A 12,996-nucleotide genomic window follows, 5' to 3' on the forward strand; every position below is an offset into this window, starting at 1 on the left:
TATTGCTACAAATTTGCTCGACATCGGGTGAGATAATCAGATATTCGACACTTTCACAGCTGGGACCTATTCGCAACTTGCATGCATTGTACAATTGGAAGTATAGCTCGTGACATTATAGGTCCTAGTTTGTCTCAAAGAGACGACCATAGTGGTACTGGTACTGCAAGTCTTCAGTTACACATAGTGGTACTCCAAGTCTTCAGATACAAGAGCAACATCAACAGCTGCTAATTTCAGTTATTGGGTGGTCAAGATGAAGCCAGGACGATCCAACGGCTCACGCTGACCATATGGAGATGGATATTTTTTACATTTTGATTGTTTTTAAAGCAAGGAGAGGGTTTTTAATTGGAAATCGTGAATCCGACTCATCTCGTTGCTTCGTTTGCTCATTCCAATGGACTGAATCTTCTTGAGCTCTGAACACAATTATCCGAACCTGGTTTAATACTTTAATTTAACAATACACATGCCCACCTAATGTTGTACAGTATATGTGAAACAGATACATCTGCAGCCAGAGTTATACGGGTTTCTTTCTACTACAAAGAATGGCTCAAGTTAAAGGGCAATGCTATGGTATGAATTAGGTACTCAGCAACTGCACAGGTAAACACAAACTATGTTTTCGCACAGACACGCATCTATCTCCTCCTCCTCCTGTCCTCCGATGATTCATCGGATGTGGCTTCTCGAAAATGAAAAGAGCCCGGCATCGCGAGCAGGAGCCTGGAATCAGAGTGGCGGTACAAGTTAGAAGGCGTGTCTGCAGCATGTGCCGCCATACCGAAGGATCTTAAGAGGCATACCTGTGTCTTCATTGAAGGGAAGATGTTCCAGAACCTGAGGGTTTCGTCACCTGCTCCTGTTACTATTGTCTGCGTAAATGGAAACCGGGCATGTGTTACATCTCATGTCGCCAATAACATATTCTTTCTGAATACTTATGTGATTATTAAGTGTCCCTGTAATTCATCAGATGATCTCCTCACGAATGGAAAACTAGTATTTGATTCTGAACTGGATTTATTACCTGCCCGTCAGGTGACGTTGCAAGGTAAAGCACACGCAGCGTATGTCCAGTTAGAGTAGCCACCTGGTATTCCAAAATATTCAATGGTCAGTAATAGAAGCACATGCACTGTATGACCTTCCCCCTACTGCACCAATATATAAACTTTCCAGAGGGAACATTTAAATAGTACTCCATCTAATATCATCATATATATGTTGAAGGTTCGAAGGATTTCAGTGATTAAACCATTCCAATACCAAATCTTAAACATTAAAAAAAGCCATTTAAAAAATGTACACAGCAAAGCTTAACTTTGACATAGATGGGTACTTTAAACCATATTTCAGTGACTAAACCATATTCCAACACCATATCTTAAACATTAAAAGAAGGCATTTATGTACACAGCAAAGCTTAACTTTGAGATAGATGGGTACTTCCAAACCATTATTTCAGTGTCTAAACATTCCAGTACCATATCTTAAACATTAAAACAAAACCATTTTAAAAATGTAGACAACAAAGCTTACCTTTGACATAGATGGGTACTTCCAAACCATTATTTGGTTCTGGGAATACCCATGGGTGCTCACAAGCTCATTCACATTCTTACACCAGGCAAGATTGCAAACCTGCAACACAAAATGGTAATCAGCACAAACTCACATATTCACTGCAAAACAAACCGCGAGAGGTCTTGTTCAGAACTATAAGAACTTGCCTGGCTGCCTGTGTCGATAGAGTTCAGCATGTTTCCATTCGCCGTGTTCCAGAACCTGATACATCTATCAGCCGTGCCACCTCCTGAGGCCACGAGGCTGTGCTGGTGCGGTGACCAGGCTATTGCTTTAACCGCAGCGGTATGTTTTGTCAGTCGCAACACCGGCTGCTGCGACCGCTGGTTCCATACTAGAAGCTGGTTGTCGTTTCCACCAGATGCAAGCTCACGGTCGTCATGCGACCATTTCAGGCCACAGACCTGGAAAGATTTATCAATTCATGTTCAGAATGAGTTCTGAAGTCTACATACATGCTACACATGATGCATGCGCATAGGATTGAGTTAACAGTATTCAGGAATATAATGTTTTTGAAGCCACACCTCTGATCTGTGGCCAGAAAATTTGCTGATGTAGTCGCTGGGGACACGGATGTCGTGCTGCAGTATGTTCTTGTCCCTGCCACCAGACGACAAGATGGTAGAGTTCCACGCTAGTACCCCAGCCCGTGTTTGGTGGCCTCCCATATTCCTTATTCGTTTACAGCGAGAGCTATCCCATATCTGTAAGAGTGTGCTTGCATGTTATATTCTTTGAAACGGAAGATTATACATTTATACCCACTTCAGAGTGTTTACTGAAACTTTAAGCTAAATCAAGTGGGAAATGGTTTAAATGTGCAGACAAAATTACTGCATTTGAATCCCTACTGATCTTAGGTGTGATACAGTGAAACAAACAGCTCTGTGTTGTGATGCAGTAATAATAAACTTTCCAATTTGATTTGTTGTGAAACTTTCCCAATGTGCATCATCACATCGGTGTATATCATGTGAAGTTGTGAACCAAACAAACAGCATGGCTGCATCAGTTCATATTTGGGCTACCATCTAACAATGGGAACTGTATATTCTGAACCAACGATCGCAGGGCGTGTAAGAGCAGAATGATGACGAGAGAGTGAACCTGGACATCTCCAAGGCTTGTGCCAATGGCGAGGTAGGATCCCTCGCGCGTCCAGTGCACGGCGCAGACGCTGTCCCTCGGCCCCAGATCGCATAGCTTGGTCACCTGAATGTCCGGCAACCAATCAAAGATGATGCAGGCATCCCATTTGATGACCGGATGTGCGCAAGAAGAGGAAAGAAACAGCAATGTCGATCGAGCTTACCTTACTGCTAGAGGCCGACCAGAGGTAGACGCATGTGCCGAGGCCTACGGCGAGCATGTTCTGCGACGACCAGTCGACGAGGTTGAGGTAGAAGTCGTCCTGCAGAGACGGCGCGTCCAGCACCTGCGTGCACATCGGAGAGAATTCAGCAACCCGCGCGCGCGCGAGGTGTTTGCGGAATTGCGCAGGCGAGCGAGAGAGAAGAGGGGCAAGGCACCTTGTGTGGCGTCTTGGGGACCTTCCTGGGCGCCTTCTTGGGGGTGGAGGCCCCGGATCCGACGGCGCCGCCGTCGTGCTTGTCGGCGTTGGCGAAGGGGGAGGAGGGCGCGGAGTGGTCGGTCTTGTAGCGGAAGAGGTTGGTGTTGGGGGAGGTGGGGTTGGGGGAGGAGTCCGGGAAGAGCTCGGCGCGGAGGAGGCGGGTGTAGGGGGTGTCGGGCGCGGCGGGGGAGTTCTTGGAGTTGGGGGAGGGGCGGTCGAGCAGCGCGAAGTTGTGGAGGCGGGAGGAGGAGCGGCAGGGGATGAAGCGGTCGCTGTAGGTGACCTTGGACGGCGACGGCGTCTTGGGGAGGTCCAGCAGCCGCGACGCGGAGCGGGAGGAGACCGGCGACGCGTCCAGGCGGAGGGATCCCGCCATCGCCGCCGGCACGTTGAGCCGCGGCGCCGCCGGCTTGGTGGACGCGGATGTGTCCGTCGCCATGGTGAATCTCTGCTCTAGCCTTTGCCGCTACCCGCTCGCGTGGCGCCGCCGATCTCGCTGCGTCTCCGGCGCGTCGGCGGCGTGGTGGCGAGGGAGATGGGGAAGGGGGAGGCTGCAACGGTCACTTGGATTTGGAGCGGCGTGAGGTCTATTTTTTTTATGCATGTCCTTTTCTAGGGTGGACGACAGGTAGAGTAGCCGTTGTGGCTGGGACTGACACGCCGTCGATAGGGCCAGCTTGCACGGCTGCCCTTCTTCCTTCCTATCTCATGAATTTCACACCTTCTAATCGATCGATTCCAAGTCAGGATGTTGCCATAGAAACTGAATTTGGAAGCTATTATGTGGCGCAGAGCCTGACTGCCCTGCCTCTCGCGCACTTTTGGCGCGAAAACCTGCCGGCGCCTTTATGTTTCTTGCCGAGATCATTCCCTCTTCTCTCTCGTGTCGACGGTGTCTTCCTCCTTCTCCTCTGTAATGGGTGTCTACTTTGCCTTCTAGATCCCGCCGCATCGTGAGTCGGCAACATTGTCCTGCCTCGATCATGCAAAGATCGCATATTCCTCATCCTCCCTCCTTAGTCGGTCGTCCACCTATTTTCCCGTGTTTCTCTTCCTTCCCCTTTTTTCGTGCAATTTTTTTTAAAAAAAATGAACCCCTTCGCGCCACCAAACTCATTCGCGCCAACAGACTATTTCGCGCCACCTAACTCCTTTGGGCCAACAAACGAACATTAATTATGCATCTAATTGGGCTAAAGTTTCTATAAATAACACAATATCATTGTCAAATTCAATGTGGGCTTCGTATTATCAAAGTGCCAACCATGTGGGCTTCGTGTCGTGGCCCCTCATTGCGATAAGCCCACGAGTTTGTCTTCTTTGGTCGGAAATTGTCTCTACTCCTTACTCATTCTCATTTCCTTCTCGTCAATTTGTTCATCTCACTTCCCTCTAGATGGAGGTCGTCGAGCGCTGACATCACTCTCTTCGCCTTTTTTTCTCTCTTCCTTCTCCTTTTCCCACGCGGTTCGATGACCACGTGCAAACCTATCTTTATAAGACTTAGTATGTCAACTTACCGAATAAAATTTTCATATAGCAAGATCAAATTATCCACGGCATTTAGATCGGCCTCCGTGGTGCGCGAAACTATTCATATGGCCGCACTTGTGTGCAAATCAATATTTCATTTCTAAAGGGAGCTTCATTGTCTCTGATTAAAAGAGAATCATAACATGACAGGCTATGGGATCTCAAGCTTCGCCTTGTAGGGGCACAATTCGGTGCCCCAAATTTGATATTGCCACATAAAGTTATCGATGTGGGACAACATACTCCACAAAAAAGGGCTCCATAATAAGCTCATGTTTGCTCATTCCTAATATTTGAGAGATGTGATAGGCATCTTTAGCAGCGTGACCCAAACAGAGCAAGGTGAGATCGTTTAAGTCTGCGTGGACGGGAGGGCACCAAATACATGGCCGCACAAACGAAACAATGTGTGCGTTTCAATACATTCATGGTCTAAATTTACGCTGAGAATGCATCTGCACTGACGTGGCGCAAACTTCTCGCTTGTCCTCTCGTGGATGGACTATGCACGGTGCCTCTCTTCTTTCTTTTTTTGGATCACTACATTTGAAGGCTTTGTAATAATATTGTACTGGTGTACAGGATGATAATAATACTTGATTTGAGACGAGCCTCTGATTTTGTGCTGGAGGATGGTTCACGTGGCGGCACAGTGTGAGTAGGTGTGGTGACGCAGCAAGACGGCAAAATGTAAATGCTGATCAACCTGATGCTTCAAATGTTGAAAATAGCGCTTAATGAGGATGAGCCACACTTGTGTGTCAGCTGAAGCAATCTGACTAGAAGCAGTAATTCCAAAGTAGCGAGGCCAATTCGTTTTGCAAAGCGTATAGTGCCAATTCGTGTTGTACCTAAAATCATACTGAGATATTCATTTTGACAATAAGATTATCACTAGTGATAACATGATCAAGAGGCAATCAGTAGACGATTTGACCTTTGTATTTTGCAATGAAGAAGAGTCTTGTTATCATTTCTTTTTTGGTTGTGCTGTTGCTTTTCATATTTCGCCAGGAGTTAAGAGGGTTTCGGGCATTAACATCCCTTCTTCAACTTTAGTTGAAACCTATCAGCTCTGGAACAATAAGAAAAAGAATCTAGAGTTAAATATGATCAATAATGCTTACGATTTTGAGAATTATTTGGCTAACAAGGAATGATATGGTGTTCAATCAAATACCTTGGGTGGGAATGCAGGTACCGTGGAGGAGGAGAGTGGCTTATACCCTTGCTCAATGGAGCATCGTGATCAAAGGAGAAGACAAAGGAAAGCGGATGAGGTATGTGAGCAGGTTACACCTTGGCTCGTGCTCCGCCTCTGCTGTTTTGGCCGGAGCCTGGCTAACCCCAGAGAAGAGGGCAAAAAGTGAACTGGAGGTGTACATTGGGAATGTGAAGCACGAAGCTTGAGAATCCTTGAAGATCATTGGGACAGTGGCAATGACATTAAAGGCTAATGCGTTGATGTTGGTGGGCAATGGGGAAGGGTTTAGAGTCTTTCCTATGCCTTGATCCTCTCCGTTGCTAGTTTTATGTTTGAGCTGCTGTGGGTTTCAGTCTCTGCTTGTGTTTTCACTTCACTGTAAGAAAGCCTTGAGCTGCATGTGGTGTTTGGCATTGTCCTAAAAACTGATAGCTTGCTGTAAAATCTGTGGCTTTACCCTTTTCTACTAAAAAAATATATTAATTTTGACCAATGTTTTGTAGATAAAAGGCATGGACTGCCCGACTTTAAATTAATAAAGCCCTCAGGTTCAACACAGACAGAGTTTAAACATTACATGATGCGGCATACAGCTTCGCCAAACAAACGAACTAGGAAGAGTAGCGAACAACATCAGGGGACGCAGATGCAACTCAGGTGGCTTGGTCATTCCTTCTTGGGGCCGCTGCGTCGTGAAGAAGATTGAGCTCGGCGATCACATGTTCTATGCATGGCCGATCCAGAGGCTTTGCCAGGGGCTTCCACAGCTGAAGAAAAAGCATCATTTTAAAGATAATATTAGCGGGATGTTTCAACTTTGACCCAATGGTCATCTTGTTTCTAAAAAGCCACAATGCCCAAGATTGTGCAATAAAAAGGAGCCAAACGCATCTTCTAAATCTACGAGAGAGACTAGAGATGATAGCGAACAGTTGTGCAAAATTAGCGGGGCACCAGCTGCACCCCAGCAGCTGGCGGGTCACGATCCAAGCGAAGATTGCCATGAAACAGGTGAAGAAGATATGCGCGGCATCCTCCGGCCTACCACACAATTTGCAACAGCCGTTTCCATGCCCCTGCCGAGACGCAATGTTGAGGCTCGTGGGCAACTTGTCCAGCACCAGTTGCCAAGAGAAGATCTTGTTCTTGAGAGGGATCCGAGCCGCCCAAACATCCCGAAAGTGAGCGATGGATGCTCCCTGTACCAGTTTCAGGTACATGGACCTAACCGAGAAACAGATTGAAGGTTCCAACGACCAGGACACCCTATCCTGGCCCGGAACAAGATTAGTTTGTTCGATGATGGTTCTCAGAAGGTGCCAATCAGCGATACCTTGCTGGTCAAGGGATCTGCGGAAGGTCAGGACGCCCCCGCCCCTGCACACTTGCGCCACGGTACTCATCTGCGAGGTGTAGATGTTGAATAACACAGGGAATCTGTCCTTGAGAGCCATCTTGCCAGTCCATTTGTCCATCCAGAACTGCGTGCGGTTACCATCTTGGATGATGTGCCTAGCCCCCAGCTTGAACAGGTGCTTGATCTTATGTAAACTGCGCCAGAATTGGGAGCCCCCTTGTCCCGATCCTGCGAAGATGTTGTTCGCTGAAACATACTTTGCTCGGATGATCTGCGCCCAAATCGGATTTTCGGGTTGGTATAGCTTCCACACCCACTTTAGCATGAGGGCAATGTTCATTTTCTTGGAATTAAGGAGCCCCAGGCCTCCACATTCCTTTGGCCTGCACACTGCCGGCCAGTTGACAAGATGGTAGCGTCTCTTAGGGCCAGTGCCTTCCCAGTAGAATCCGGTGCGAATCAAATTTTGCGTGCATCCCATCTTGCAACAAGAATAGACCCATAGCAAACTGGGGAATGCTGGACAAACAAGAGTTGGATAGGATAAGCCGTCCACCTGAAGACATGAACTTACCCCACCACGGTTCTACCCTGCCTGCCAGCTTACGGACAAGGAAAAGTCATTGCTCCATGGTGAGCTTCCTATCAGAAATGGGGAGGCCCAAGTAGATGAAGGGGAAACCTCCTAGTTTGCAGTTCAGTCTATCAACCACTTGTTGTTTACAGAGAGTTGTGGTTCCCATGACCACGACTTCGGATTTATGGTAATTGATTTTGAAGCCTGACATATCCTCGAAGCACATCAGTAAGAATTTCAGGTTGGCAATCTGAGTATCGTCGTCTTGAATCATGATCAAGGTGTCATCCGCGTACTGAAGGTGAGTGATCCCGCCCGGAATCAAGTGTGGCACCACCCCAGCTATGTGCCCCGCCGCAGCTGCTGAGGTGAGAATAATGGACAGCGCCTCCGCCATGAAGTTAAACAACAAAGGTGAGAGGGGGTCCCCTTGTCTTACTCCTCTCTTGTTTCTGAAGAAGGGGCCCACTTCTCCGTTAATAGAAATCGCCGTTTGGCCTCCCATGACCAGCTGCGAAATGCGATGAACTACGCCGGCGTCAAAGCCCTTTGCCCGGAGCACCTCTTGCAGGAAATTCCAGTTGACGCGGTCGTACGCTTTCTCGAAGTCCAATTTTAACAGGAGGCACCCTTGCTTCCTTACTTTTAACTCATGAACGATCTCATGCAGAGCAAGGACCCCATCGAGAATAAATCTGCCCTTAATAAACACGGTTTGATTGGGGCTGATAATGCGGTTAGCGATGGGGTCGAGCTTGGTTGACAAGGCTTTGGAGACAATCTTGAAAACCACATTGATCAAAGTGATTGGCCGGAACCGAGTAATCTTGTCTACCCAGGGATTTTTGGGATAAGCGAGAGAACCCCGAAGTTGAGTCTCGCTATGTCAATCCTCCCAAGGATGAAGTCGTTGAGGATATGGAGGATCCCAAGTTTGACTAAGCCCCAGAATTTCTTAAAGAAGAAGACTGGGAACCAATGTCACGGATGTGTGCTGATGAAACAACAAATATAGCACTCAATCGACTAATTAAAATGTTTCGTTCATCCATTAGTTTCAGGATGATTGGCACGTTCCACTAGTGGAAAACAGGCCTAATGTCGCGGGTCGTGTGACCCTTTTGTCGCGGGCGGCCAGGCGCGACAAGGGAGGCGCGACAAAAGGTCCACCTTTTGTCGCGGGTCTCTTACGACCCGCGACATAAGGTCCACCACGTGGCAGCCGCGGGGCGCGCAGGGGACAGGCCCTTTTGTCGCGGGTGGTATTACCACCCGCATCAAAAGGCCCTCTACGTGGCGGGCGCACAACGCTGCTGCTTTAGGGTTTGAGGGGTGCAGCACCCCCTCCCCCCGCCACCTCATTTTTTCATTCTAAAATAAAAGTTGCATATATTTGTACGGTACTAGAAGTGGTACACGTTCATTCATTATATATATATAGATCGATCAAACAAAATATTGGAAGCAAAAGTCGATTCCCCTTTACATGTAGATTCCCCTTACATATATATATATATACATTTAGCTCACGATCGACAAGCGGTACTAACGACCGTCTATTTGGAGGTAGAGCTTCTATTTGGACTAAACAAGCCTTTGTTGTTTAGTACTTCTTTAACCAAAAGTCCCGCCAGTTCCTCCGCAATTCCTAGTAGGTGTTCCTTTGGTTGGAGTGTGTCCCGCATGTAGTCGACCTATATAGGAAAATGAGATGAGTATGACTATATCAATGTTGATAACGAAATATTGACGAAAATAAATAAAGTTGTGAATGTTATTGCTTACGTTGAATTTATTATTGTTCTGCTTCTCAGTGGTTAACATGCGAATGGACTCGCAAACATAGTATCCACATAGATTCGTCCCTTGTGGCTGCTGAGGGCACGGTACAGGAGTAAATGTTAGCTTCTCTGCCCAGGTACTCTGCTTATGATGGTTCTTGAAAGCTGTCCAAGCCCTACCAAGCAAAAGAATGATTGAATGAGTGGATAATTAATTGATATCTCACGAAAGATATAGCGCGGCGATGAAGGAAATTAAACTTGGAGCAACTTCTGCAAGTCGCGGAACCCGTCCACGCCTCTACTCAGTGAGTCTCTTACTTCAACTATTCCCTTATCAACTTTAATGTCTAGTAGTATCCAGTGGAAGCTGCACATGTTATGTATATACGTCAGGAATTACACTTAACATCGAGTAAGAAAAATTGGATGTGCATAAAAGATCATTAAGACTCTCACTCGTAGTTGTAAGGAAACAATATTGAATCACAGAAATATTGCTCCCCCAAAAACCTTAGTAGGTTTCCTCCCGTTTCTTCGCGGTTATACTTTACCGTTTGAACATTTACTTTATCTGGGTCAACAAACCCAATATTGATAATATTGTGACTTTTGCATTCACCGATCTTCGACTCGCATAAGAGAACACATAAGAAATAATGAGTATATGCAATGAAAACGAATATGAACTCGAATGAAAATGAACTTATATGTAGTTAACAACTTACAAGCAATAGCAACTCATGAGAGATTTGTCGAGGGCATCTAAATTGAATAACCGCCGAGTTCATTTATCTCAATATGGATCTCCTCCTTTCGGTAGTAATATTCACGTGGTATATGCGCCACGATGAACCTTATGTTCTCCTTGCATGCATCAAGGTACCACTGATGCAAATTCCGCATATGTGTTGGCAGTTTATGCAGCTGCTCTTTGCTGACCAAGTCGGCCCCGTAGACAAATTGAGGAACTATATCAGCAGTGGGTACTGCAGCATCTGCTGCAGACAGCAATTCCTCCACGGTAACTGAACAGGCAGCCGCTAGGCTTGCAGCTTCTTCCAGTAGGAAACCACCATGTTCCTGGTACACCTTGGGAACATTAAGCACTTTGAGTGCTGGGATCGATTGTTTGGGCTGATCTCCGAGCAGGGGAACTTCCTTTCTTTTTTTGCCTTCTGTCGATTGCTTGGCCTTTTTGGGTGCACTTGTTGAACTTGACTTCTTCTCGGCTGCACTTCTAGCTGATGATTTGCTCGTGGTAGCAATATCCTTCTTCTTAGCCTTGTCATCCTTGTTCTTCTTAGCCTTTTCATTCTCCCTCTTGTCATCAATTATCCTCGCAAGGTGGCGTGTATAGTCATCCTTCTTCTCGTATAAGTCATATTGCGATGGTGTGTTCAGAAAAGAAGTAGCATATGCTTTTTCTTCTCGGTGTATGGCTCGCGGCCGGAGGTTTTGGCTTATGGAAATGATCATAGTTGTGTTTCGCAACAGCGGCCGCATTTTCCTCGACAGTAAGATCCCAAGGACGGGGGGGAGGAACCTTTGGTACTTTTGGGAGGGGCGACATCTTGCGGATAGGACTCTTGAAACGCTTCCGGTAGGGTGCATTCCGAGTCTTAGTGGGCGGAGGCGGCGGCGCTGGAGATGGAGATGGACTACGGATGTCGTGGTCGACGTCGTACCCATGGGGTGATGGTGGCGACATGTGATCAGTAGGAGGAGGTGATGGTGGCCTGCGATCATCTGGAGGAGGTGATGGTGACCTTGGACGACTGATACTAGGGGCTACCCAGCCTGGCAGCTTGATGTTCTTCTTTTCCCAGAGAATGATTTCTCCCAGCACCTCTCTGAGTGTAACCCCCCCATCACCTCCAGGGAACTGGAGCTCCAATGTCTCCCACGACGGTACAACTGAATCCACCCCGACACGAGCATAGAGAGCTGGAACCTCATTGCCATGCCATGTTGCCGGCTCACCTTCAGGTCCAAATGCAGGTAAGACATAGCCGACCGCCACCTTAACAGACATGTTCCTGAACACCTCATGGAGATCACAAGGTGTTTGCTCCTTGATTCCGTCCACGGGGTCGCCAGGACCGCCATCTATCATCCGTGTAGGAGGGGCCTCCGAGTTGGCCACGTTGTTGTCTCGTCGTTGAGATATGCCAGCGGTATTATCTGGGTGGCGCTGTCCTTTTAGTTCATTTATCTCCCGCTGCTGCTGCTGAATCTCCCGCTGCTGCTGGTCAAGTTGGCGTTGGAACTCGGCCATCCGGTCATTCTGCACCTGCAGCTCGCGTTATTTAGCTCTCGCTCGGCTTCTATAAGTCTCCGCGTCGGCCGGAAACCCAAGCGACCACGGAACACTAGGGCCGAAGCCTCTTGTTCGTCCTCCCTTCTCGGGATTACCGAGGACAAGCGTCAGCAAGTCTTTCTCTCTATCGGGAGCAAACTTTAGTTTTCCCGCCTTTATTTCTGTCGTCACTTCAATCCATTTTTCCCTGGGTACCCTAACCCTGCTGTCACTTTCAACAATGTTCCCTGTCTTCATGTCATACTCACAGCCATGCGCGAGGAACCAATTTCGAGCCCTAATGTCCCATCCTTCTCGCGTGGGTTCTGGAGGGATCCCATTCCGCTCCATCTCAGCCTCTTGTGCATCCCACTTAGGCATGGCTACTTCGTAGCCCCCTCGCCCCGTATGATGGTGATATTTCTTCTCGCTTGCATTCTTCTGGTTTTTCTTGGACAGGTTCACAGCCTCCTCTCGATTCTTTGTACTTCACAAATTCTTCCCAATTATGCTCCCGCTTCGATAGATAGTTCTCGAATACCGGAGGCTTCTTCTCGGCCTTATAAGTTGCCCATAACCGGTTCTTATACGCCCGGAAAAGTTCCCCCATCTTCTTAAGAGCCCATTTCTTCACTAGCGCCTCTCGCTTAGCATTCTCAGACTCCGATCCCAGATCTGGCGAAGTGAAATGTGCCACGAGGTCGTTAAAAAGTGTGTCTTTGTACCTATCGGCAACCTGATTTTCGGACACCTTCTTGGTCTTGTTCCATGCTCTAATAGTGATCGGGAGAGAATCCCTAACCAGAACTCCGCACTGATTTTTAAATTTTGTTCTGACAGCTGAGGGTGCCACAGGTTGGCCTTCCGGTGATATAGCTTCAATTGTGAAGTGGTCTTTTTTGGTCAACTTCTTTGCCGGGCCTCGTTTGTCCAACTTATCTTCGGAGGCCTAAGAGAATAAAAATTAATTAATTTATATACATATGTACATATAGAATTCCATTAATGCATCTATACTAATCGTATACCTCGTCATCACCGGAGCCGTCGGCTTCTCCATCACCGGAGCCGCCGGCTTC

The 12,996-nt window shown here is 47.4% G+C and overlaps 1 protein-coding gene across 1 annotated transcript; it reads right to left on the bottom strand.

Moving 5' to 3' along the window:
* Positions 1 to 549: 549 nt before the first annotated feature.
* LOC124667249 (protein FIZZY-RELATED 3-like) lies at positions 550 to 3,557 on the bottom strand. Its single transcript, XM_047204552.1, has 9 exons — positions 3,126 to 3,557; positions 2,909 to 3,031; positions 2,704 to 2,808; positions 2,121 to 2,300; positions 1,740 to 1,997; positions 1,549 to 1,650; positions 1,037 to 1,099; positions 813 to 881; positions 550 to 732 (listed from the first exon to the last, which is right to left on the bottom strand). The coding sequence occupies exons 1-9, from the start codon at positions 3,540 to 3,542 to the stop codon at positions 679 to 681; spliced, it is 1,371 nt and encodes a 456-aa protein (XP_047060508.1). The 5' UTR covers positions 3,543 to 3,557; the 3' UTR covers positions 550 to 678.
* Positions 3,558 to 12,996: the final 9,439 nt, after the last annotated feature.

Source organism: Lolium rigidum, chromosome 6 (assembly GCF_022539505.1).
Source record: "Lolium rigidum isolate FL_2022 chromosome 6, APGP_CSIRO_Lrig_0.1, whole genome shotgun sequence".
In the NCBI taxonomy this organism is placed as follows: Eukaryota; Viridiplantae; Streptophyta; class Magnoliopsida; order Poales; family Poaceae; genus Lolium; species Lolium rigidum.